The 26,479-nt window shown below is 45.4% G+C and overlaps 1 protein-coding gene across 4 annotated transcripts in view; it reads left to right on the top strand.

Annotated features, from left to right (window-relative positions):
- The window catches only part of GLI3 (GLI family zinc finger 3), a 265,100-nt gene that overhangs the window by 168,581 nt on the left and 70,040 nt on the right, over positions 1-26,479 (top strand). For all 4 annotated transcript variants that reach the window (XM_047694927.1, XM_047694928.1, XM_047694930.1 and 1 more), the window contains 3 exons: positions 11,809-12,011; positions 14,498-14,644; positions 19,481-19,682. In XM_047694927.1, coding sequence (XP_047550883.1) covers positions 11,809-12,011; positions 14,498-14,644; positions 19,481-19,682 — 552 coding nt within the window. The remainder of the gene's footprint in view (positions 1-11,808; positions 12,012-14,497; positions 14,645-19,480; positions 19,683-26,479) is intronic.

Here is a 26,479-nt window from a genome sequence, read left to right on the forward strand (position 1 = left end):
CTGGGAAGAAGGGGACATAGGGGGAGTTCTTGTGGGTCTTGTCTGTGTTTCCGTGGTGTTCCTCCGGACCCTGGGGCCACGGGCTCTGAAGCCAGGAGAGCCAGAGCCCTGGGGAGGTCCTTCTCTCCTTACATGGAAGTTACTGCTTCCTTTCCATTGAGTAACGTAGACAAATTATTCCCTCGTACATGAGATGTATTCCTTTGCCGTATTTAATTTATTTTTGAACAGTTGGATATCTTCCCAGGGGATGAAATTCTGGAATATTGAGAAGTGTCCTGGGATATAACGTCTTAGCACATAATAGAGTCCTACGATGTCTGAACAGCCTGCCAAATAAAAAAGGCCCACTATTTTACCTTCACTAGGCCAGAGGGCCCTAGCAAATCTTAGGGGCTTTATTCTGGAGGATAGCGATTCAGATAATTAATAATGGTTCCTTGATGGATGTTCCTCTTACCTTTACAATAAGGATAATTTCAAGAACGACGGAAAGTATGAGTTAAGGATCCTAAGAGGAAAAAGCTGAGAACACGCTAGTCAGTGGTTAATGGTAATAATAATTATGAGGATTTCTGATGGTGATGAAATATGGGAAACATCCAAACCATATATTTTTATATTGGGTTAGGGGGACCCACCTAAGCTCAGCATGCCAGACAGCTGCTGAGAAGGAATATTCTAGCTGGTTCTTGAAGGAACCCATCCAAATAGAAATTGAAACAGAGGCCTCATCTTCTTGGCTCAGTTTTCCAGGGGCACCCTTGTCTTTGGTGTGAATCTCCCCCATCCCACCTGCAAGAAGACATGAAGCGAGGATTAAACTGTTGGAACCTGACTTCCTCTTTCTAGTTATTTCCACGCAATCTAAAGCCTCCTGCTGGGTGACCTCTCACTTAAATAACAGATCCTGGCTTGGGGCTCTCGAGATTTTTTAAATGTTTCTTTACCTTAAATTGTTGACATTTCCAGGTAAATGAGGTAAGCACAGACTTGTTTGTTGAGTTGGTTAAATGCGGTGTTGAATTGAATTTCTTGTACGTACTTTATGGTCCTCTTTCTTTACACGTGGTGGGTATCACGGTTCAAACCCAAAAGTTTCCCCCAAAGGGTATCACGGTTGATAGGAAACTCTACGTTATTAGAAAACCTAACAGCTGGATGAGCGAACGCAACGCGGCCCAAGCTTCTTCTAGATACAGTTAGTCTGCAGGACTTAGGTCTGTGCTGAATCTCCCACGCTATTGTCTTCCAGTATCTTTTTATTTTGCTGTGTGTTTTCTTTTTGGAAAAGAACACTGTTTTGCCACTTTGAGTGCTGCTCTTGGATAGAATGGGTAATTCATTAGATTCCAAAAAATAAGTTCTGTTAGAATGAATGGAAAATTGGCAGCAGTGTCAGAGAGATCACACTTGGAAATTTCTGTCACACACCGCCCCCCTCCGTTTTTTTTTTTCTTCTTTTCTCACAGCAATGGACTTTTGAATCAAAACCAAGAGTCACCATGCCCTTGAGTTTCCTTTTAGAAAAAAGAAATCCTGTGCATGTTACTGAGGTCGAGTAAAGTCAATAGTTTATTTGCTGTGTTAAAAGAGGTGAGGTGGGGAAGGTGGGGTGCTTCTAAATGATACCAGGGGGGTCAGATGGTTGTAGGGGAGAACAGCACCCTCCCTGTACGGTCCTAAGAAGTCGGTATACGAGGAGGCCACGGAAGCTGGGTGACCTTGGAATTACCCAACCCAGAGCTCTATAGTAACAGCAGCAGCAAAGAAGGTGTTGGTTGTAAGGGCCAAGGTTTGCGGAGAACTTCCCATGGGACAGGCACCGGGCTCAATGCTCTATGCATACTTCTTGTTAATAGTTAAACACTACTTTGTCTCCCTCCAGGCCTAAAGAGCTTGCAGCAAAACCAGCTTTGAAAGATCTGGCTCTCTCAGCACCAGATCTGTCTCACGCCTCGCCACTTCGACGTGCGTGAGGATTACAAATCCTCCCCACAAATGGGGGGCCGGTGGGGGTGGTTGGAGCAGTGAGACAGGATGGCTCCTGGACCCCAGCTGGGTCTGGCTGGACTGGCCTCCCCTGTGGCCTGCGTACCCCCCGACAACCCCCTCCCCCCCGGAGAAAGAAAGAGATTCCACAGGCAAAGGTGACTGTTCAAAGGGACAACATGTTGTGTTAGGGAAGGAGGGGAGAAAAGGACCGTGTTCCCTCGCTTTGTTACCTCAGACCAGTTGGGAAGCTTTCCAGAAAACAGGCCCTGTGAAATGCCCCAGAAGCTGACCGCTGGGAACAGCTCTAAGTCCCTCCATCTGCCGGGCATCCGGTTAGGAAAAGAATCACGGCTGGACTTTGGTGTATCCTAGGGAGCCACCGTGGGTTTCTCACTGAAGCCGTGTTTCTGTGGATTTTGTGAAGGAAGATACAACATATTAGCTCTTCTAACCGTTAGTCCTTATATTTACATTAATTCTATCATATATAGTCTATTCCTATCTACCATGTTACATATTACAATATATAATTATATATTGTAATAATACTAAAACTGCATAATCTTCATTATTTTAAATGGTCTTATTTTTCTCACAAACTGTATAATAGTTGGGGCAAGAAGATAAAGAAGATGGTTTTTCCTATTTATTACACATTGGAGTAAATACTTCTCTAGTACACCTTCTTATGGAATGTTCGGAATCTATAAGGACAGCCAAAGAGGCTGCCAGACATAAGAATTTAAAAATACTCTGCCTTCGTAGAATCAAAGTATTCAAAGCAGACGCTTGGTTATTTAGAAACGGGTTTGTCAGCTGCCATTCGCAGGAGAGATCTCACTTTCCTTACTGACACTCTCTCTTCTGCCCTTGTTTGTGAAGTGTTCCAGACACGCACGGGGCTTCTCTGCCCACAAGCTGGGATGGAAAGGAGACTCAGGCTGTGGGATGTGGTCATTTAGCTCCAAGGGTTTATATGAACCATATATGTTTGTTTCTTTGTTTCTCATGTTTGTTTGTTTGGAACCCATTTTATTACGGTGCATTACATGTTGTAGTTACTTGAATGGACTTTCTTTTTTATTTTACTTTTTTTAGTTGCATATAGTTGACCCACAATGTTACCATAGTTTCAGGGGCACAAGAGAGTGTTTGGACAGCTCTGTACTTTACGCCATGCTCCCCACGATGGTCCCCCACGATGCAATCATAATACCATGCTGAGCCTTTTGAATGGCCTTTCGTTTAAATTCTTTGACTGTCGGGGCACCTGGGTGGCTCAGTGGGTTAAAACCTCTGCCTTCGGCTCGGGTCATGATCCCAGGGTCCTGGGATCAAGCCCCACATCGGGCTCTCTGCTCTGCGGGGAGCCTGCTTTCTCCTCTCTCTCTGCCTGCCTCTCTGCCTACCTGTGATCTCTGTCTGTCAAATAAATAAATAAAATCTTAAAAAAAAAATAAATTCTTTGACTATCTTCCGGACCTCGGAATCTCAACCTGTTAACATAGAATTGTATTTATAGCACAGAAGGGAGGTAAATTTTGTCAGATTATTTTTTGCGGTCATCTCAGGAGGGAATATAAAACCAAATTTAGCCACAAACAATTGCATTATTGACGTGCTACAAATCTACCGACGTAGAGCATCATTTCAGTTGCCAAAGGAGATGACGGACAGGGACTGGAGATGCTCACTTGGCCTTTCCCTTTGACTGGCTTAGCAGGGCATTTCGTCCCCCAGAATTAACATACAGAGACCCATCTCCCATAGTTTACTTTGAATCTGCACTAGTGTGTCCACTGCACTATCTGCTTAACAGCAGTAAATATGTTATTATTTATGGTACCTTTAAGCATCACTAATTTGCAAATTTGGACAATACGCACGTATATGTATTTAATTACCTGAATTTAATGGAAATGGTTGAAACCACCATGGAAAATGTTGATATATTTGACACATGGGAAGGGGTGTATCCTTTTTCAAAGAATGGTAATTTTTTAAATAAGGCATGAACGGAAAAACACACAAAATATACACACACAACTCCATAAAATCTAATGAGTTATCACAGAGTGAGAAACTCTATCCACTAACCCAGTCTAGAAATAGAACACCAGCACCCCAAAAGCCCTCCTTCCACACTTAACCCACCTGCCCTGGCTATCCTCAGGCTCCCGTTTAGGTCTGTGTGTTACTGACCTCTACACAAGTGGGATCGTACAGCATCTTGGAACATTTTTGTACCAGGCTTCTTCTGGTCCACATTATGCTTATGAGATTTTGCACACTGTGATTTGTCCATTTTCATAGCTGTTTGCTGTTCTGTGGTGTGAATGATTTACCCATTCTACTGTTTGTGTATTTGAAGATTTTTATCTTTTTAAGGACTGTCTACGCCCAGTGTGGGGCTCGAACTCATAACCCTGAGATCGAGTGTTGAGGGCTCTACCCAGGGAGCTAGCCAGGTGCCCCCCTGCCCACCCATTCTACCGTTGATAGACACTTGGTTGTTTCCAGTTTTAACAGGAAGGAGAAACGCAGCTGTAAGCGGTCGAGGAGACCGTGAGGCTTGGGCACTTAAACCACTGTTGCCGCTACATCAAGGAAGGGAGTGGCCGATCATAGGTGTGTGTTTATTTGAGTTCATTATGCCCAACTGTTTTCCAAAAAGGTCGTGTCAGCTCATACGTACGCACATGGTTGGAGAGTTCCTGTTGCTCCAAACCCTCATCGCCACTTGTCATTGTCCCTCTTCCAAATGTCAGCCATTCTGTGGACGTTCAGTGATCCCCCATTATGGCTTTCATCTGCCCCGCACATAACTGGTGACATGTACGCAGTCTGCTGAAACGTACTAGAGAAAGCTTTTAATATTGAGGGAGAACGTGTAATTCAAAATATACTTTTATTTGACTCTGTCAGAGGTACCTCATGCCCAAAAAAATGTCGGTACTAAATATGTGAAATACTGACATTGGTTAGATCCGAAGAGCTTGGCCACAAGGAATAATGGTTTTTTAGTGTTCATTCAAAATAATATCAGCTCTCCCACTTACAGATATAAACTTCCATTCTCAGACATAAATAAAAAAACAAAAATAAAGTCGTTCTTAAACATCCTTTGGAAACGACGTTTTACCGTTAAAACAAGTATTGCTCTCGCTTGTGTTTTGTTAGAGAAATGAATCACAGCTCTGAAATTTTACATGTAAGATAGTTCTCAGCACCCTGAATCAAGGTACACAATAAGCAATATTCCAACCTTCTTCTTCAGTGGCCTCTTCTATTCAAATCCTGTCTACATTTTGTAGCACACTTCATGTCCCATATTTTTGGTAACCAGCATGCATCACGGAAGCCTCCTGTCGGTGCCTTCTGACGCATCAGATAACACTCGCTCTTACACACCTGTGTGCATGTGCCCTTCATGCCATTTGGCTATCTGTTCTTTGAAAGCAGGGACTAAATGATCATATGTTATGTTTACTGAAATTCCTCCAAGTTCTGAAATCATAAGGGATTCTTAGTGAGTGGATCTTCCATGAAAATATCTACCAAACGAACAAATCATCTAAATATTCATCCGTGCAGTTACGCATATAGCTTTTAAAAAACTGAGATCCAACACAGTAAGTTTGTAGAAGATTGGAGTCAGTTACACCTTCACGGGAAATACTCTTTAGGTGTAGAGATGATGGCACCGGGATCCGAAATGGACCCATCTTCTAGGCTTGGGCTGTGGCCATTGAATGGAGCAGGTGTTTATGTGTGTGTGGGGGGGGGGAACCGACAAGGTTAAAGGCCCCCAAAGTGACAGTAGAACCTCTGGGATTAGCAGAAGTTGAAAGCACTGACCACCCGTAATCTGAAGGCTAGAGCCCTGGCAGGGGTCGCCTTGCACAGCCGTGGCCGTGGGGATTGGAATGCCACCTGTAGAGCCCCAGCCAGCAAGAGGAAATGAGTGACATCAATGCCTTGACTCTTCTGTCCGTTGCCAGCTCCCCCTGCCTGTGCATCCTGTTCCAAGACTCCAGAGGGGGAGAGTAAGCCCGCTGAGTCAGGCCATACAGACCAGTCTTCCTGGGCACGCACTGGTTGCAGAGGGAATGGAAAGTAGCTGCACGGCCATCTGTACGATTCAGGCTCACACGAGGCTTCTGGAAGCTCGCCTCGAAGAGAGGAAGAGAAGTCCAGGATCATGCCCATTTCTGACCACGTCTCGCATATTCGCCGTGGACGTTTTTATTATTTGTTTCCTTCACCGGATGGACAGCTAATTTTTATTATACATTTTGATTTATTAAAATTGCATTTATTGAATAATTAGTTGGTTAAAAATACATTATAAGGGATAACTCCCCTTTGTTCTTGGTTAGGCCATTTCTTGAATATGGGGAGTATCTACTCGTCAGACAAAGCACAAAATTAAACAGAAAATAAACTTGTTATCTGAAAAACCCCAACATTTCAGTCCTCGGGTAGTTGGAGCCCTCGTGCAAAGATGCAAGGTGTATGTGTAATTTCCAGTGTCCCAAGCAATGTGAAAGCAATTGTAATAATCCAGCATGTAAGCCTGCTTTAATGCTCTCATAATGGGTAATGCAGGTGATTAAATACTTTGATTTTAACCTTGGCATTTTAGTAACCCAATAAGATAGATGAAAAGGCAGTAACAAATCAGATTATATGATGATATTTCCTTCTAACTAAGAAAGTCCAGTTCCTCTCTGCAATATGTGGTTTTGTGCTTTAAGTTGATCATGGTATGCTGCTAAAAAATGCTCTAATAAGAATACGCTACTCTTTTTGTTGCAAATCTGTTTTCATGACCTTGTAAAAAAAATAATCTGAAGTCAAATTTTCTCCACAAATACAACTTTATACGGCTTTATTGTCTTCTGGGAGAATACCGAGATGATCCCCACGTTCTTTCTTGTCTGGAACTGTGCTGCATTTATCTGTTGGGCAATACAGAGAAAACACGACCACTCTTCGCTGGGTCTGCCGGGCCTGGGAAGAGCAGATGGGTGGCAGTAGGACAGAGCGGTCATCCTCGAGGGGGCGTGCCGGTCCTGGCACTTGTGGGCCAACACACAGAGGTGACAGGACATCAGCTGCTCCCGTCCGCTGCGTCCTGAAAACGCTCTGCGGTTTGGGCACCTGCTTCCCGGACAGTAGTTCGTATGATTTACTTTGGAAGGTCACGGGCATATTTCTGTGCTCTTTGGCTACTACATAAATTGCATGGAATCTCTGTTCTCTGTGCAGTTTGAAGTGTCAGTGGTCTTCCCGGAATGTCTGTTTGTTTCTTGTGTTGGTTTTTTTCTCTCCATGGTTTGTGCCACATTCAGGGACCACAGAACAGGGAGAGAGCCGAAAGTTACAAAGGCAGAGAAAGGCTTGGAAGGCCAACTGTAATCTTCAGTTCCATCTCTGTGTATCTACTAAAAATGCAAACCAAGATAGAGACGCCTCTGATTTCTTTTCCTGGGGGTACTGTCATCCTCAGTGAAGATGTTTAGCGAGCTTGGCAAATATACTTACCAGGTCAAGTTTATGATGGTTTGTGAAATAATCTGTGTCATTTATATGGAAAATTCTGTGGGTGCCTTTTCCACCCCTCCCAGACCTTCTCCTCCTTCAACAGAATCCATCCCTGTGGTCATAACCTTCAGCGGAGCCTTCATGTAACAGTGAACACATCCACCTGTTACATTTAAAGAACCTGACCTGCCCCCTCAGATTTGCTTTACTGTTTAAAACAAAATAACTGATGGATAATCTATCGGCTAAGAATTTGGAACAGCAAGGAAATTGGAAACAAGTTTCCAACAGTCTTGCCATTTGGTCGGTTCTTTGCTAAGTCTAAGTTTAGACGCACACAAACAAGTTTTGTAGGATGATTCTGCCAACCACCAAAAGAACATCACCCGCCACTGTTTACTGAGTGCCCCCCACCCCGTGCGCCGCAGCGGGGTGGGGTGAGGGCAGCCCCAGGAGGGAGCTACTGTTCCATTTTATGTCTAAGGCAACTTATCTTGAGTGACAGCCAGTGACAGATGGCATTCGTATCCAGTTTTCTGCAAAGCTCCTGCATTTGATTACTGAGTTCATGTTTTAACCACCTCGTGTGGTTTTATGATTTTACCTGGAAATCCAAGGAGGTGTTTCCAGGGCTCTCTCAGGTTGGGGAGCAAAGCAGACAGGAATGCTTCCCCTGTATGATTTGCTATGAAAAGAAGGCGCCAGTATTTCAGTGTTTGAGAATCACCTGTATGCTGTATTTGCCATCTGTAATGTGTGTATGTGTATTTATGCGCACATATATGTGCACACACGTATACACGTACACATATGTATACATACACATGTACACATGTTGGTATCATATGCCTGTATATTAGGAGTAGCACATATTATATTTAATATAATATATGGTGATATATAATTTAATAGGCACATATTATAATATGCAGGTATGCATACACCAAGCATTTATTTAATGCCAAGCTCAGTACATGAGGCTTTACTTAGATTAACTTGCCAAGCTCCCCAGGAGGTAGGAATCCTCCCGGTTGTACCATTACAGACCAGGAGAGGGTGGTCATTGCCTATGAGGTCGCACCACTGTCTGATGTCCACATCAGTTCCCCTCAGCACCCAAACCCTTCTGTGGTACCATCGCTCTAGGGCTCTGATTCATCTGTCCCTGGAATTCCTGACGACCCCATCACTGGGTAACCCTTACTAAGCATTTCCTGTTTGTATCCTGGGGACGGCTGGCCTTTGAGTGCTAGCTGGTTTGTTAATTTAGAGTAATTAATTAACTTACAGCTCTCTTGTCGGCATTCCTGTCTGAAGGGATCTCCTACCCCATTGTTTGGGACCAGGGGACCCCATAGCTCCCTAGTGTCCTCTCTCTGGGAGGCGTGTGCTTGAATGTGACGTTCACCACAGTGGGGGAAGGTTCCTGACTTCACCTCCATGAGGATACAGGCCTAGCTTCTCTGATGTTACTTCTTCCTGGACTGGAAGGGAGAACGGGGCCCTGGTGTCCTGCGGGGATGCTGTGACCAGGTCCAACTGCTCACTCACGGCTGTTCCCAGACAGGTACCTTCAGTCCTCTTGCAGGACTGGGCCGTCAGACATCCTGGGAACTTTGGCAGAAGGAAAGCTTCTCCTGTCTGCTGGCTTCCTTGTTTCTTCGGGATTGGTGACAGCCAGCCCCATCTTGGTAATTTTTATGTTGTTCAGGATGCTCGTTTTTTTCTTCAACACAGAATCTAGGCCTCTAGGAATATTCTTACTACGGCTGTCAATTCTGGGATTTCAGAAAAATTACAGGTTACCAGTAAGATGTGCCACTGCCCTCACCGATGTTGAGTCGTCCTTTTGTGGATCATGAGACGAGCCTGGCTGGGAGCTAGCATCCCACGGATTTCTGGAAATGTCGCTTTTGCACCTTTCTGCCATGCTGGTCTCTCATCATAAGTCCGCAAATAAGTTTATGTTTTGTCGTAGTTACTTTTGAATCGGACTGGAAAGATTGATTTTCCTTTCCAGTCGAAAGCGATTCAAAGAACCGGAGCATCCCTGTGCTCTGAAGGAGCAACATGTGTGAGTGGAACTTGGCATTGAACCATAAGACAGAGCCGACTGGCCATAAAGAACTAAAATCGGATAGGCTAATGGGATGTGCTGATTTCTATTTAGACATAAGTCATTTTGCTAATTTCTGAGTGGGTATGGAAAGTCTCAAGTTGTTTTGAAAAGAGAAAGCTGTTTCCAGGTGGTGAGTGCTCACTCTGTCCACGTGGAAATTTAGAAAACTCTGGGTTTTTATTTTACTTCACCAAACGCAGCATCCGAATAACAAAAAGCCTCTTTTTCTTTTCTTTTTTCTTTTTTTTAAGATTTTATTTATTCTTTTGACAGAGAGAGACACACACGGAGAGAGGGAACACAAGCAGGGGGAGTGGGAGATGGAGAAGCAGCTTCCTGCCCAGCCGGGAGCCGGGCTCGATCCCAGGACCCTGGGACCATGACCTGAGCCGGAGGCAGACACTTAAGGACTGAGCCACCCGGGCGCCCTGCCTCGCTTTTTTATTTTATTTTTTTCTTTTTAGTTCAAAGTGAAAAAGAGTAAGAAACAGCACTTGAGCACCCCTTCCCCCACCATATTTCAACCTCTTATTTTCTACTGAGAGAAAATGCATTATCTGATCTGCAGTTTCATTTGTCCCCGTGCCTGTGCTGTGCACTTGGTGGGGCTGGCTGCTCCCTGGATTGTGTTCTGACAGGGTGATGGGGGCCAGCCCCCAGTCTGGGGCTCCTTTGCTTCAGGAGGCGTGATGAGAAAATGCATCTCCCCTCCCTTTCATTTTGCACTGAAAGCCAGTGGTGTAAGAGGAATTTGCCGTGCTCTGTGGATCTGTCTCTATCACGACCTCCCGTTCCCGTGGCCATCCCCTCCGTGAATGAGGACAGTTCACTGGATTACTCGCACAACACATTTTCTATTAGAGAAGAGCAAGGCAGTGGGGGCTGGGGGTGGGGGCGTTCTGGAACTGGTGGTCCCCGGGGAAGGAATCCCCTGGAGCCATTCAGGCTAGGGCGGCAGCACGGTGTGTTGCAAATTTATCTTCATCAGCTTGCCAGAACCAAGGCTCGAGCTCGATCAAACCCTGTTCTCTACCAGCTTCGTAGCCCCAGGAGTACTGAATTCCTGGACGTGGCTCGCCAGGTGCCACTTGAAAGATGAGGGGCAGGGGAAGGGCGCCGTCAGGGCTGGCTCCCAGAGAGGAGGAGTTGTCTTTTGAATGGTGAACCCCGGATCTGTGAAGCTGGTTTTACCCCCAACTGCAAGAGCATTGCCCTAAAGGTTCGAGCACGAATATATAATATAGTGCCGATTGCACATTTCTTTTTTTTTTTTAAGACTTTATTTGTTTATTTGACAGTTATCACAAGTAGGCAGAGAGACAGGCAGAGATAGAGGAGGAAGCAGGCTCCCCACCGAGCAGAGAGCCTGATTCTGGGCTCGATCCCAGGACCCTGGGATCATGACCTGAGCTGAAGGCAGAGGCTTTAACCCACTGAGCCACCCAGGTGCCCCCGGCTGCACATTTCTTAAAGACCTTTGCAGTTTGCCTCCTTCCTTTATGGGCAACTCTGCTGTGTGTAATTCTCTCCTTTCCTTTCCTTTCCCTTCCTTTCCCTTCCTTTCCTTCCCTTTCCTTCCCTTTCCTTCCCTTTCCTTCCCTTCCCTTTGCTTTCCTTTGCTTTGCTTTGCTTTGCTTTCTTTTCTCCTTTCCTTCCTTTCTCTTTTATTTTTTTTTTCTTATCCTTGCTTCCTCCCATCCGTCCTTCCTCCCTTCTTTCCTTCCTTCCGTCCTTTCTTCCTCACAACACTGTGATGGTAAGAGGTAACTTTTCAGGGGTGAAAGTAATGTTTGGGTCAAACGGAACACGTCATTGCAGAACTACTTAAAACTCAGATGCCTGTGGTTTAGAATTTCCTGTCATCAGGAAGGCCAAAGGCCAGCTTTTCTTTTTCTGTACTCAGGGTGCCATGAAATTTCACAGAGGTTCGTCTTCTTCGCCCAGGTAATTGTGTAGTACGATTCTACCTGCTTTCGTCACCATGACTTTAAGGTCATTGTACTAGAAACATATATGCCTGATGTCTTTTCCCCAGGACACCTTGAGTTCACGTAAAATCATTCTCATTTGCCTTCACAGACAGCCTCTGCCTGTGGAGATATTGGTCTCACCTGTACCTCCTGTGTCTGCTTTTCTTTTTCACCCAGGCCTTCTGCCTTATCTAGTAGCCCAACGTACTCAGACCTGCCCTTCATCAGGATCTCCCCCCATCGGAACCCCGCTGCAGCCTCGGAGCCCCCCTTCAGCCCTCCACACCCCTACATCAACCCCTACATGGACTACATCCGGTCCCTTCACAGCCCGTCTCTCTCCATGATCTCGGCAGCCCGGGGTCTCAGCCCCACAGATGGTGAGTCTGTCCCCAGCCAACCCATTCATCAACCCTTCAAGGGCACGATTCAGGTCAAGGTTACGGACACCTCCATGGGGGGAGGGGGTCATCGTCTCCATTACAGGGTGAGGAGAGCAGTGAGGGGATGGGCCAGGTAACTTGTAATGTGGCCCACTGGTTACTGGGTGGCAGGGATGGAACTCAAGGGCCGAACTCACGGACTCCGGACACCTTGCTCCTATCCCCTGTTGTGTCCTCTTGGCCCGGCTGCGGTTTCCACAGTGTGCAGGCGCAACGGGCCATTCTGCTCACCTCCCAGTGAACGCTTTTCTGTTCTGCACATCTGAGAGGTGTGTTCATACAGATGTGTCTGTTAGACTGGCGCTTCTCAGGTCCCACTGTGTGTGTGGACCACCCGGGAACGATGAGAAAACGTCCTTCCGTGTGGGGTGGGTCTGGGGGGGAATGGGGATTTCTGCACGCTGGAAAGCTCCCAGGTGGTGCCAGGGCTGTGGTCCGTGGCCCGCGCTCTGAGTAGCAAGTCTTCGAGAACGTGATGATCTAGACCCGCTCATGCCCTCCAACCTTGACCCTACCCAGTGAAACCTGGAAGAGAGGGATGTGATGGGAAAAGAAACAAAACTTTGACTTTAATTTTATTATACTTGATGCTCATTTTAAGTTCTCAAGGGTCAAATTCCTGTTGGTTCTGTTAGCTTCCCAATTAATTACTTTTCACAAGACTAATTAGAGCCATGTATCCCATAACTGTCAAATTATAAAACACTCCTTTGATTCAGGAAGAGCATTTCCCATCTCACGCACACATGCACAGACTCACTTGCCCACAGTTGCTGGAATCTGAGTTAAGGTCCAGAACTGTATAAGCCATATTAATTAGAAAGAGAGATTATGAGTTCTCTACAGCAGCACACAGAACCCCCACTGCGCCGTCTGGATAACTGTGTGGTGTGACCCTGAGCTGTCCACCTTCTCCCTGCGGGCCCCTCTTGGGGCTGGCTGGGCATGGCGGGGAGAGGTGGGAAGCCCTGGGAGATTTCTCAGTAAATCCCTACTAAGTTCTACTTTGAGTAGCAGCTGCGATGCCCCAATGGCTGTTCCGCTCATCTCTTTCTTTCATTGTGCCATTTGGACGAGCTTCACATTACAAAAAGGAAACAGTAGGAGAGTCAGACTCAAGTATTGGATTTGGTGTCCCAATGGGGAGTAATAGTCATCCCCATGGAGAACTTTGGAGTTCAGAGAAATGACAACACGGGAGAAGAGAGGGAGAGAGGGGTAAGGGAGGCCAGCTCATGGCACACTTGGAGTTATGCCTGGCTTGCAAAAATTTCGTTGGGCCAGTGGAATGTGGAACCTGGAGTTTAAAGCATCTTGTCATCTGTTTTCCATAGTATTTGATGATGAGTATGAATAAAACGTTCTTTGGTTTGTTCTGCCTTCCTCTTCTTCCCTTTCAAGAGTCTAATTAATAATCAAATAAAATCAAGTCACAGATGTCTCTCACATGTAGGCTAAGAGGTGTGTGTATATCTGTGCCTAGATATTTTTATCGTGTATAAAAGTGTGGACACAGAGAACATACGCAGCCCTATTGCTGGAACACCCATGTTTCTACATAATAATGTAAAACTGACTTTTACCAATGGAATGCTACGTGCTGAACACTGCTGCATTCATTGCTACCCACAGCCCTTTGGAGCTGTAAGAGGAGGAGCTGGGATTTACCTCCAGATCTTGGAGAATCTGGAGACCACCCTCAAAACGTCTCCAGTATCTCGCTGCTTTTGCACATAACTTGGCCGTAGAAACACATTATTATCCTCACTCTTACAGAGCTGACTCTTGCCAGTAAATTGCTCCAGATTGATAGGTATATTTCCTTTTGATTTTGTAATGAGAAATGGGGGGGAAAAAGAGCTTTAAAATTATGGGACATAAAATTGCAGCTTATCACCCTGACATGCGTTATTAAAACTATGCTGTCTCTTCCCCTTGTGAGCCCTTGGGCACTCCAGGTAGTGAGAGCTGACTCGGGCTCTCCAGCCAGGTGCTGAGGGAAGTATTCTAAGTATGTCTGGAAAGACATCACTGTGGCCTCAGTTGTCGGCTACCCCTGGAAGAAATGTGGACATACAGCGATTGCATCTATGAAGTGATTTCGTTTGGGGTGGGGGGCACACATGGGAAGGAGAACATACATACATTTTAATCATTTGGAATTCTTGGCTCTTTGTTTAAACGGGCCTCAAATATTTTATAATACATTTGATTTTTTCTCTTCCTTTTCTTCAGTTTTACTTTTCAAATAAGAGCTGTCTGGAAGGCTTCCATGGGAAACACGGTCTGAGTTACCGATAGCACGAGCCATAAAAGGAATTCCCAACATGGGCTGGCGGCCCGCGGGCTTCGGGATGTCTTCAGAAATGTGTCTTGTTGACCTGTTCTGACTAGTCACCCGCTTTGCTTGTGTGCTCTTCCAGCCCCCCACGCCGGGGTCAGCCCCGCGGAGTACTATCACCAGATGGCCCTGCTCGCTGGCCAGCGCAGCCCCTACGCGGACATCATCCCCTCTGCGGCGGGTGCCGGCGCCGGGGCCATCCACATGGAGTACGTTCACGCCATGGACAGTAAGTAGTTGGTGGCAGGGCAGGGGGTTGGGGGGGGATGCTGAACTGTGGAGGGAGACGTGACCATTAGGTGATTCTCTGACCTTTGAAACCAGAGAAGCTGGAAGACCATTTGGTGCTTGGCTTTCTTTGGTTTTCTGAGGAGCTGCTTCTACTCATCGGGCCGTCCTGGGACTCCCGTGGAGGGCTCCCGGCTACTCACAGACTGGAAGAGGCAGGAGATTGTGATTTGGCAGGTCTCGAAAAAACAGTCCTGCCCTGATTGTCCTGAGAACAAATATACGGGAATGTGTTTCATGACGTGGACATACTTCACCCAGGCCCTCTTTGGTTTTCTTGATTTCATGCTTTAAAAATTGATTTTTTTTTTCAAAGATTTAGCTATTTATTTTAGAGAAAGACAGCGCATGTGAGTGGGGGCAGAAGAGAGAGAGAGAACCTCAAACAGACTCCCTGCTAAGCACAACTGGGGTGGGCGGGCTTGATCCCAAGACCCTGAGATCACCTCCTCAGCTGAAACAAGAGTTGGACGCCTAACCCACTGAGCCACCCAGGAGCCTAAAAAAAAACGTAGACGTGGCTTGTACATTTTTCCCCCATGGATTTACTATGCCTCGTATATTTTCTTTACATTAAAAATCATATTTCACTAAGACCTTTTGTCTAGGAAAAATAAAAAGCATTTCCAAGTCAGAAAGAGCTGTTTTTAGTGCATAACGGTAGAAGACAATGGCATCCTTTGATGCTTTTTATATAACTCATTTTGGGATCCCTGAAGGCTTATGGTGGTGCCTTAGGGTCACTTATCTCGACATAGACAAATGAGCCTACGAGTTTCACGGTTCAGAACATCCTAGAGTTCTTATTTATTCACATTCTTTCAGTTCCATTTGCCAGGTGCCAGGAGGTGAATGCAAAGCGTTGTCTGAGGGATCCCTCAGTGAAAGCCTCTTCCCTTTGACTATGACAAAGGGCCTATGGCTTTGAGAAAGGCATATGCTGGAGGATGTTTGTTTGTTTCTCCTGGTGGCCGTACTTTTTCATCTACAATCTGTTTGGATTCTTCTGGGACAAAGGTGTGTCCTGGGCACAGCCTTCAGGTTGGGAGTGGAGAGAGGGGGACTGGTTTAGAGTGAGAGCTACAGCCTCCGTCTTCTTACGGCCATGAAGGAACTCGCTGAGTTACACGGGGTCCCAGCTGGCGACGGTTTCCGGCGGGAAGTTCATTACCACAAAGCAAGAGAAACCTGTTCCATCTTCTGCGGGGGTTTTGTTGTTTGGCTTTGTAGAGTCAAGAGCTTCAAATTCAGAGTCATCAGAACCACATTTCAATCAGGGATTGCTGGAAACGAAGTTCAGGTTTATTATGCAAATTCGTTATTTAAAACTCTGCAAATAAAGAATGAAAATAAGGGAGCATTCTTGGAAGGTCGGCCCGCATTACCTTCTACATTTGATGAGAATGTGTTCAGTCAGGCAAAGGCGGTTTTTATCTAAATAAAGGATGAAGCTACCCTTTTACTTTGTAAAAACTAATTAAGGAATTTTAATTTGCCTGAGTATATGGTAAATTGATTGTCATTAAGTAGGAATTTAGATGTCCTATCATTCATCACATAAAAAGAAACCTCCTTTCTCTTTGTCAGAATTTTCTTATTAGAACAGAGAAACAAAACAATTAACAGAAAGCCAGATTGGAGATATCTGTGTTGGAACAATAAGAATGCTGGTCTTATGTGTCAGAAGGAAACCATAGGATCAGTGAGGAGCTGGGTGACTTCTTTGCAGCGGTCTTCCAAATGTTCTCCTTGTGTTTTAGCTGTTCCCCTCAACGGGGATCCCAAATCACCATTCCAAAACGCTGACTTTCTCTGTTTCCTTGGTTATTAGGGGGTTAGGAAGAGCATATTAAAGGGTTGGGAAGTGCTTAAAATACTACCTTCCTTCTAAAAAAAAATGAAATAGCATTTAGTTAAACATAACATAAGGAGTGTGCTAAGAATTTAAATTATAGGTGCCTTTTCCAACAGAGAAGCAGAAACTCTTATCGATCACTACTACCTTGGGTGTGGCCCTGCAGGGCAAAGCCCACCTGGAAGCTAGCTGGTCACTCTCATCCATTGTTAACAGATCTTCCAGAGTCCTCGGTTGGCAGAAACTAGTGTTGGATGAGCACTTGCCTTTTAATGTGCCAACCATGGGCATATCTGGGTTTCTGCCACCTAAGGGCAGCGTATTTAAATGTCACATGTTAGAATATGCAAGTCTGCTTTATGGATCTAATTCTGTCTTTCGGGATTAATTACCCTAAAAGCAAAGCAAGTAATCCCAATGAGGAACATTCTAGAATTGAGGGCTCCCGAAAACCTTATTATTTATATCGGTGGAAACTGACTGATGTAAGAGCCCACCCTGGAGGGAAAAGCAGAGAGGAGCTGGACCAACCAGGCTGTGGGCAACAGGAAGGCTTCCTTGGAAAGGATGAAGGGAGGCCTCTGGGCTCTGGCTTTGGATGATGTAAGGGGGCCCTAAGACCTTTGTTGCTTCATAACATCAGATGGCCACCTTATCTAATTAATGATTTAAGAAATTAGAGGTGTTCCAGGGATCATCTCTCTGTCTAGCGTGTCCTGTTATTCTTAACTCTGCCACGGATCCCTGAGACCCATCGAGAAGGGTTATCGCTGAGGGTTATATGGAAGTAGATAGGAAGTCTGGAGTCCTTGGAGTCGTTTGGAAGTGGAATGGATTTCTTCATTAAAAGACTAGGGGCACCTGAGTGGCTTAGTGGGTTATGCGTCTGCCTTCAGCTCAGGTCATGATCCCAGGTTCTGGGGATCAAGCCCACGTTGGGCTCCCTGCTTGGTGGGGAGCCTGCTTCTCCCTCTCCCTCTGCTCCTCCACCTGCCTGTGCTCTCTCGCTCTCAAATAAATAAATAAAATCTTAAAAAAAGAAAAAGAAAAAAAACTATGATGAAATTAGCCTCTCATAGTGAGTAAATGTGGAACATTTCTGTGTGAGGCTGATGTATAATAAAAGTAAGATGCTGGTTTAAACACTAAAAGATGTGTATCTAGCTGGGATAGCTATACTGGTACTAGCATGGCCTAAATCAGGCTCATAATGAAATTACTCTAAATAAAGAAACTCAATTTTGAATGTGTCTGAAAGAAAAATTTGAGGAGGCACCGTATTCATCTTTCAAATCGGTTTTCCAGTTTTATACATGGTACTAATTTCCTAAGCTCCATTTTTGAGATTTATTTCCTAAGCTCCAGTTTGCGATTATTTTAGATAAAGTATATCTATTTATTCTGTGATACTACCTGTAGACTCTCTCATGCCCATCGATTTCATTTCATGATCTTGAAGCATGTTGGATTGTTATCTAGAGTCAAGGTCCATGATGAAGAAAGTATTCCCATGGAAGTTGCCAGAGACCAAGTGCCTAGTCTGTTTCCTATAAAGAAGGCTTACCTTCTACTTCGGCGCTCCGTGTACCACAAAACTGTAGTGTCCCCTTAGGCAAGTAGACCCGTACTATCAAATAAAAACCCTCCATTATTACTCAAAACGAATTATGTTTCATTTGCTCCTTATGGAGTAGGATTATGTTCTCATTCTTTCATTCAGCTATAGTTTGATGACTTGATGATGGACATGTGACCTTAGAAGAGGCAGGAATGTGGGCCTCTGGGCCGTATGCATAGTTGGTCCCTGAAATTCACATCTCTAGGATCTACCAAATTGAAGGCAAAGAGGCATTTATTTCACTTTCAACTCTTTAGGTAAAAAACATTGTACCAAGTTGGCATGCATTGAAGTGTGAGTTACTAACCTCCCGATTAGAACTTCTGTGGAGGAATCTTAATAAAGACTGAGATTTCTAATAATAAATGCTTTATTCCCTATAATTATGACTGGAGAAGCAAGGTCCAGAGAATTAAATCTCATGATAATGCTTACATGGTCCTCCCCTGCCCCTGACCTTGGAACACCTCCAAACGAACCACATCCTGAGATTGGAAATGCTTATTGGAACTTATTCTTCTAGAGCGTAGAGAACTTAGGCAGAGTTCCTCAGTCTCGGCTCTCCTGAGGGGAGAGAATTCTTCATCATGGGGGGCTGTCCTAGGCATTGCTGGGCGTTCAGCAGCACGCCTGGCCTCTACATACTCGATGGGAGTCTCACCCCCTGAACTGTGATAACTGAATGATCTCCAGATGTTGTCCCATGTCCCCTGGAGACATAATTGCCCCCGATTGAGAACTGTCAATTTCAGATAATGCATTTATCAGTGTTTTAGTAAAGCTTTATGTATACGTGGATCAGATAGCTACCAAAATCATGGGGAGATGAGAGCATCACTAAGCTGAATTTCTAATCTCCGGGTGCTTTAATTCATTTCCTCCTTCGGCTCATTGCCCTAAAATGGTGTGTGTTGGGATGGGGGGGGTGTTGTGTAAACTGTGGGGACCACTGTCTTTGTCGCTTGTGGTGAATTAATGATGGGAATATCTAAGCAGCCGTCAGATTCATAAATCACTAGAAATGAGAGGGATAACACATAAAAGTCTTTCCCTTTTGTTTAGCAATTTATCATTTGCCTGCACATTAATAAACAGAGCTCCCCTGAGGTAAGCCCTGGAAGATAAATATTTCTCCCTAATTTCCTCAGTTGTAGCCAGGAGACCACAAGTGGGCAGAGAGGCGCTTGTCACCGCAGGTTGCTGGCTTCTTAGCCGCCCCTTCTTCCAGCCAGGCCTGGAGCAGTGACTCACAGGTGTGGAGTTCCAACCGCAGGTAACTGGGTTCTGTTCTGTTTCTGCAACAGGCACGAGATTCCCCAGCCCCAGGCTGTCAGCCAGGCCGAGCCGGAAACGTACCCTGTCCATATCACCGCTCTCCGATCACAGCTTTGACCTTCAGACTATGATAAGGACGTCTCCCAACTCCTTGGTCACGATTCTCAATAATTCCCGCAGCAGCTCGTCGGCAAGCGGCTCCTATGGTCACTTGTCCGCGAGCGCCATCAGGTTTGTATTTTCCAGAATCCGCGATGTGTTTCTTTTTATTAGAGGGGCAACGCCCAAGGGGCCCGCCTTTGCGGGACTGATGCCCTCTGAGGGTGACAACGATAGCACGACCCCGGGCCTGACCCAGGATGCCAGTCAGATGCCTCTGCTGTGAATTCCAGAGCCAAGGACTGGACCAAAGGTTTTTTTGTTTGTTTGTTTGTTGGTTGGTTTGTTTTTTTCTCCAGATTTGAATTAGTAGCCCGTATGCACATTCGTAGCTATTTCCTTATGATGGAGGTCACTGTGCAGTGAGGCTGGCGAGCCTTCATCCAAACCCCTCTTACTCATTATAGTTCTGTGGAGAGAAAACCCATTCATACCTGGTCGTGCGGCACATGGGAGGAGGGACAGAGCAGAAGACAGACAGTCAGACGTGGTGTAATTCACATTTGTTAATGACGGGGGAAAGGGGTGCGTTTGAGGAAGAAAGAAAAGGCGTCAGCAGGATTTCGAATCTAAGAGAAAAGAAACAGGATGACATAGGAAGGCACGTCTGTCAGAGGAAATGCGGCAAACCAAGATTTCCTTGTTTTCCTATTAAGCATTTTTAGCTTAATTTGAAAGCCCTCTGTTTTGTCATCCTCCCTCGCGGGGGGACGAGAACATTTTGACACTTCCTTTGGTGAAATGCTTTCTGTCTGCTCTTGCATGGGAAGGTACAAACACAGGCTTCTGTGAACACGCTTACCATAAAATAGTTCTCGCTGCTAATGATCAAACGTGGGCTGATGTCAATAAGTGGGGAACAAAAGTAAGCCAAGTGAGGAATTTTAGGTGTGTTTAGGCTGCTTTTATCAGCTAATCACTTACTGTTTCGTGCTGTGCTAGTTACCAAATGGTTGTTTCAAGCATCGAATTAGATCATGTCCTAGTTCATTAATTAGGGAACCCTGCTTGTCGACTTTGGTTATCCCTTCCCCTAAGTTTTTCCTCCCATAAATTAAGAGTTCAGTTCCTAGTGATCTTTTTGAACTGGAGTTTTGCAAACCGTGGGTGATTCCTTGCCTTAAAAGGAATCAGCCTTGCTTTGAGTAGGTGAGGGTTTTGTTACTGGTGTGTTTCATCTTCTCCGGCCTTCTTGATCTGCTCACCTCCACCCAGGTGACCTAGTACTGGATCCTGACTGGGGTTGATCATTTTCCCCTGCCTCCAAGGAACTCCCATAGACCCTGCCATTCTCATTAGAGCTGGAAGAAGAGGTTTGCATCCAACACTAGTCATGGGCCCAGCCACTGTGCACTCCTGTTCTTCCTTTGGGTCCTTTCCATTCTCTCTTCTCTCTGGCAGCCTGACCTCTCACTCTCCAATATTCACCTGGTGTGTGTTAGGACTGGAGGTAACTTTGAATGCACATAAGTAATGCAGATAGCCCAGAATGACATCTGCTTGGTGTATAACATGATGACTAGAATAATTATCATCAGCAACATTTGCCTGTCCTGTAGTGCTTTGCTTGCCCCGTTCTTAGTTCAGATTTGTAACTAAAAACCGACTTAAGGAATCATCAGTCAAAGTGGTAGGACCAGTGGGAGGCAGGGAAAGGGTGGAAGTGTGAGCAAAGGCACAAAGGGTAGCTAACTTTCTTGGGAGGGAAAGGCACAGGAGTGAGTGTGGACTGAGGGTGCGTGCAGTCCGGGCTGTGGACCAGCCAAAGGGTTGGGGCAAGAGGCACGCTCCTTGTTTTTGTGTCACAGAGATTTGGAAGAACGTTCTGTTGCCCTTGTTTTACTCAGCCACATGGTGGGTCTTTGCAGGAGGAAGTTGGAGAAGGTCGTCTGCCAATCTTCCAATGCCCTGCTTTGCAATGGACCCCAGATGTGTTTGACTTTGGTGCCATTTTCTGGGGCCTGACTTACAGCTGGTAGAGGCATGCAGTGTAACACTGTTGGTTGAGTTGCCAAGATGGTGTTCCGTTTGAAGTCAAGCATTCCGTCTTCTGAAAAAAATGCCGTAGTGGTGATCTCCTTCGCACAGCATTCTAGTTCAGATGTTACCCTCCGAGAGGCTGGTAGTCGCATTTGCCTCTGTTTGAAATGTCTGCGTTGACTGGCTCATCTAAGAGTCTGCTGTTTGTTTCCCTCTGCTAGAGTGCGACTACCAGAGGGCCGCAGGCCTTGTTCATGGCCGCATACAGCCACCCCCCCCAAAACACCTGTGCCTTCTCACCTTGACACCACTCAGAGGTTGTTTCTTGAGTGAAGAAATGAAGGAGCGCTTTTTTTAGGGGGGCAGGGGCAGAGAGAGAGGGAAAGAGAGAGACCTTGCACTCCGTGCAGAGCCCGATGTGGGGCTTGATCTCACGACCCTGAGCTGATTCCTCTCCTGCCCAAATCCAGAGTCAGACGCTTAACTGACTGAGTCACCCCGGCGCCCCTGAAAGAGCTCTTAAATGAGTAATCAGAATTCTCATCAGCCGTTTTATTAAAGGAACTTTCTACGTGTCAGATGAATAATTCTGATTTTCAGACTGTATGAAGAGTAGATTACATGTCCATAGGTTGAGAGCTATAGAGAGATGGAGAGATGGATACAAAATGAGGGGCTAAAAAGCAAATGTCTATCCTTGGGTATGGTTCTTACTTTTATGTATTTAGCTAATAATTCAGACTGCTCTAAAAATACTGTAGAAAGCAAATATTTATTCACAAAAGCCCCTTAGCGCACTCATTTATGTATCACTTTTCAACCCTGTAGTCCACGTCTACATCATAAATCCTACCCTTTTATATCATAACTGAAATGACCATTCTGAAAACCCCATGCACTTGGAAAGGTTGTTGTGAACAATTAAGCTGTCTCAAGCAGGGGCGCCTGGGTGGCTCAGTGGGTTAAGCCGCTGCCTTTGGCTCAGGTCATGATCTCAGGGTCCTGGGATCGAGCCCCGCATCAGGCTCTCTGCTCAGCAGGGAGCCTGCTTCCTCCTCTCTCTCTGCCTGCCTCTCTGCCTGCTTGTGCTCTCTCTCTGTCAAATAAATTAAAAAAAAAAAAAAAATCTAAGCTGTCTCAAGCAGTTTTAACTTGTCCATCCCCCTGAAGACTCCCATCTAAGCCTAGATGACTCACGTTTATCAAATAACAACCTGTAACCTCCACTCCACATAGGTTTTGTAAATATAATGGCAATATAGTAGAAATACCTTTGCCTCTGCTAATACCTTCCCCTAGAAATTACACCACTGTCACAAAGAGGGCTTGGGGTGACCTTCCTCTTCCTGTAGTCTCCTGCCAAAGGTAAACGGAATGAAGAAATGAGTAACCCACTCGTTTCCAACCCACCAGTTACAGTGTTCTTACTTTGAGTTTATGGCTAAAACGAAGATGAGCTTGTGTCCTCAGTGGTCTCCGGTCTGGTGTGGCCAGGACAGGCATCTTGATGAAAGTGGGAGTCGGGTGCCACAGTGGGACAGGTGTCTGCAGCCAGCACCACAACAGACTATGACCGGTGTCGGGACAGCGGGCTGTGTCCTGTGTTCTGTGTCCTGTAGTGGCCATGGCCCCAGCCCCAGGGCCCTGGAGGAAGTAGATGTCTGTTGCCATTTCCCAAGGCAGGAGAGGAACCAGCTCGGTCTCCAGAGCAGGTTGACTCTGGGTCTGTTGATACCCTTTATAGGCTGGGTGGGACACAGCAAAGAACAGAATGTAGGTGAACACAGTGCCCGATGACCAGCGTCCCGAAACCCTGATGACATCTTCTGAAAGTGGAGACAAACTTCTTCTCCCCCAGCAGCAGCCAAAGTGATTAATACTGAGAAAGGTAGTTTTTATTGTCTCTCATATGTGGTCATTGGTTTTAGAGAGCATTTCATTTAATCAGTTACTCATTCATCCCCTCCCATATTCAGCTGCATGTTCAACTCTGTGTTAGTCACCGCGCTGGGCGTGGGGGCTACCGGCATGGATGAGAGGCAGGACCCCTACCCTCAATGAACTCCTGAAGGGGAAAAGGCTCCAATCAGGTATGAATGAATGAGTGGACCAGATGAAACCATGGGATGGGAAGAGCTTGGGTGTTGAGGGAGTGTCAGGAATCCAGGGGCCACAGGGCAGTAAACAGGAAAGGCAGGCAGGGGCCCGGTTAGGCACAGCCCTCGGCCCCTGCTCCGGGAACAGCAGGAAGCCTTCCAAGCTCCCAGCAAGGCTGAATTGTTTTCAGGTCCAAGGGACTGATGCTCAGGGAGGCCCAGTGGGCTGCTTCAAAGAGAGATCCCACATAGGCAGAGAGGCAGGCAAAGGGAGAGGGGGAAGCAGGCTCCTCACTGAGCAGGGAGCCCAACACTGGCTCGATCCCAGGGCGCTGGGATCATGACCGGAGCCAAAGGCAGACGCTTAATGACTGAGCCACCCAAGGGCCCCAACATGCATTCCTTTTAAAGGATGTTTCCAAAATTCACATCTGAGCAAAATACAGCACCCTGAGCAATTGAAAAACACGTGCTTGTACATAGTTAGCATTGACCTTATATTTAAAACAGGACATTTCCTAAGAAGGCAGAGGCACCGTGTGTCTGTTACCCTTCACACCAGCAGCAGGTGGTGAATGTTCAGGGAGTGATTTTCTGCAGTATGGACTTTCAGTGTCCCCACTTACAGGTCATTCTAGAAATTAAATAGAAACACATGGATTGATCACAAGGTTTCTGTACAAACGTTGGCTCACGTTACTTCCTTGGTGTGAGAACACAATGTGGTGAAAGTGAAAAATGATTATGAACGTCAAAGTTCCATGATTGATTATAATATCTAACTGTCTAGTTGCAAAGAATATTTTATGCTCTGGGACTATAAATGGGACACATAAAAAGTACTTGGTTAAAACTTACTGAATTGATGCATGATTTTGTGTGTGCATTTTATGACGTTTATTTCGCTTAACATTTTCTTTCTAATTGCACTCCAAATGTTACCTGGATTGGGGGTAGTTGCTGAGATTCCCAGATAGGAGACTTCCTGATGGGTGAGGTGTGACTGTGCTGTTTACTGCCCTTGAAGAGACAAGACCCCATTTGCAAAACTTGGTCATACTTTGCAAAAAGAGTATCGATAAAACTATACCTCTGATTTTTGATAGAGGATAAATATATCAAAACTTTTTCAAAGTTTCAGACTTTGGGAGTTTTCATTTTATTTTTTTTTTAAGATTTTATTTATTTATTTGACAGACAGAGATCACAAGTAGGCAGAGAGGCAGGCAGAGAGAGAGGAAGGAAAGCAGGCTCCCCGCTGAGCAGAGAGCCCGATGTGGGGCTCGATCCCAGGACCCTGGGATCATGACCTGAGCCGAAGGCAGAGGCTTAACCCACTGAGCTGCCCAGGCATCCAGGGAGTTTTCATTTTGGAAAATAGATGAACTTGTTCCCACTCAGACAACACTTTATTGATCACTGTTAGCTCAGAGCCGAACATAAAGGGGGAACGGACTGTGAGTAATTTTATGTCAGTGTGCTCAGAACTCTGTCCCCGAGTCACCACAAACACAGGAAAGCTCCTTTAAGGTATTTTATAAAGCAAAAAAATCTATAACTGCGAATCTGTTCTAATGGGTAGAAATTATATTGGGTGGCCGAGGACGTTCTCCACGCTAGAGTCAAGCACCTAAAACCCACACCTTTCTCCTTTTCTGCTCTTGAGAAAAATAAAGGCCAATTTAATATTGAAATTAATTTCTTCTGGCTTGATAACTGTTGTCCTAGAAGAGTGCTTCTCGGAGTGTTTTGCAAGGATCACTAGTTTCTAGAAGGTTCTCTGATGACCGCTGCAAACTGTGTCTGGGGTGGGACACTTAGAGGGCACGTCCCATGGTGACTGCCCTGCGAGAATCCTCCAACATGGTGACTTGAGCTCTTCTTTTTCCTCACCGTTGTAAGACTTCCTTTCAGCCTGTTGCTTGGGGAGAACTGTGGCCTAGTTAATGCCTCGCTTGGGAAGATGGGGGCCACCTGACACGGTTTCTCCTCGTCTCATCGATTACATATAGATAAATCATTTTAAGTCACATGTTCATAAATGTTTATGTGTTTTAAGTTACCCCATCTTTCCTGTAATCATTTGGAAAAGAAGTGAAAACTTTAAAAAATGGTTTTTTAAAAAAGTTATATTTACTATGTTAAATATTGAGTGAAGAGAATGCAGAAATCAGATGATAAAATTAAGCTTTCTTCTTGGGATCCACAGGAAAGAATAGGGTGAGCAGAAATATTAAAAAGTTTGAGGTAATAAAGCTCAGGTAGACCGAGTTTTAAATTAGACCATGTCCTCCTTTAGAGGACACAGGAGATTTATAAAAATCCTCAACAATATCAATAATTTCTAGGAAATTATGGAATCATTCTTGTCAGCATTTCTAAAGGTTAGGATTTATTTTTTCTTTTTAATTCTGACCTCTGTAATCGGCAAAGACTATTTAGCTGCTAAAGTTGTCTAGAAAGACATGAATCTGGCTTTGTTTAGACTGTTTTACAGATGCATTGTCAAATTGTAGTTTTCAGAGGAAGACACGTTTTTCTTTGAATTGACTCTTCTGTGTGTGATCAGCCCCCAAGGACATTCACGTCTTAACCCCAGAAATGAACGGGCCGTTACCTTAAAAGGCAGAAGGAATTTTGTAGCTGGGATTATATGAAGGAGTTTGAGATGAGATTATCTGGGATTATTTGGGTGGCCCTGATGTAATTAAAAGCATCCTTATAAGAGGAAGGTGGGGGACCAGAGTCAGAGCCAGGGAAGAAGGTCAGCCGATATGGAACCACCAGCAGAGG

Source organism: Lutra lutra, chromosome 11 (genome assembly GCF_902655055.1).
Source record: "Lutra lutra chromosome 11, mLutLut1.2, whole genome shotgun sequence".
Classification (NCBI taxonomy): domain Eukaryota; kingdom Metazoa; phylum Chordata; class Mammalia; order Carnivora; family Mustelidae; genus Lutra; species Lutra lutra.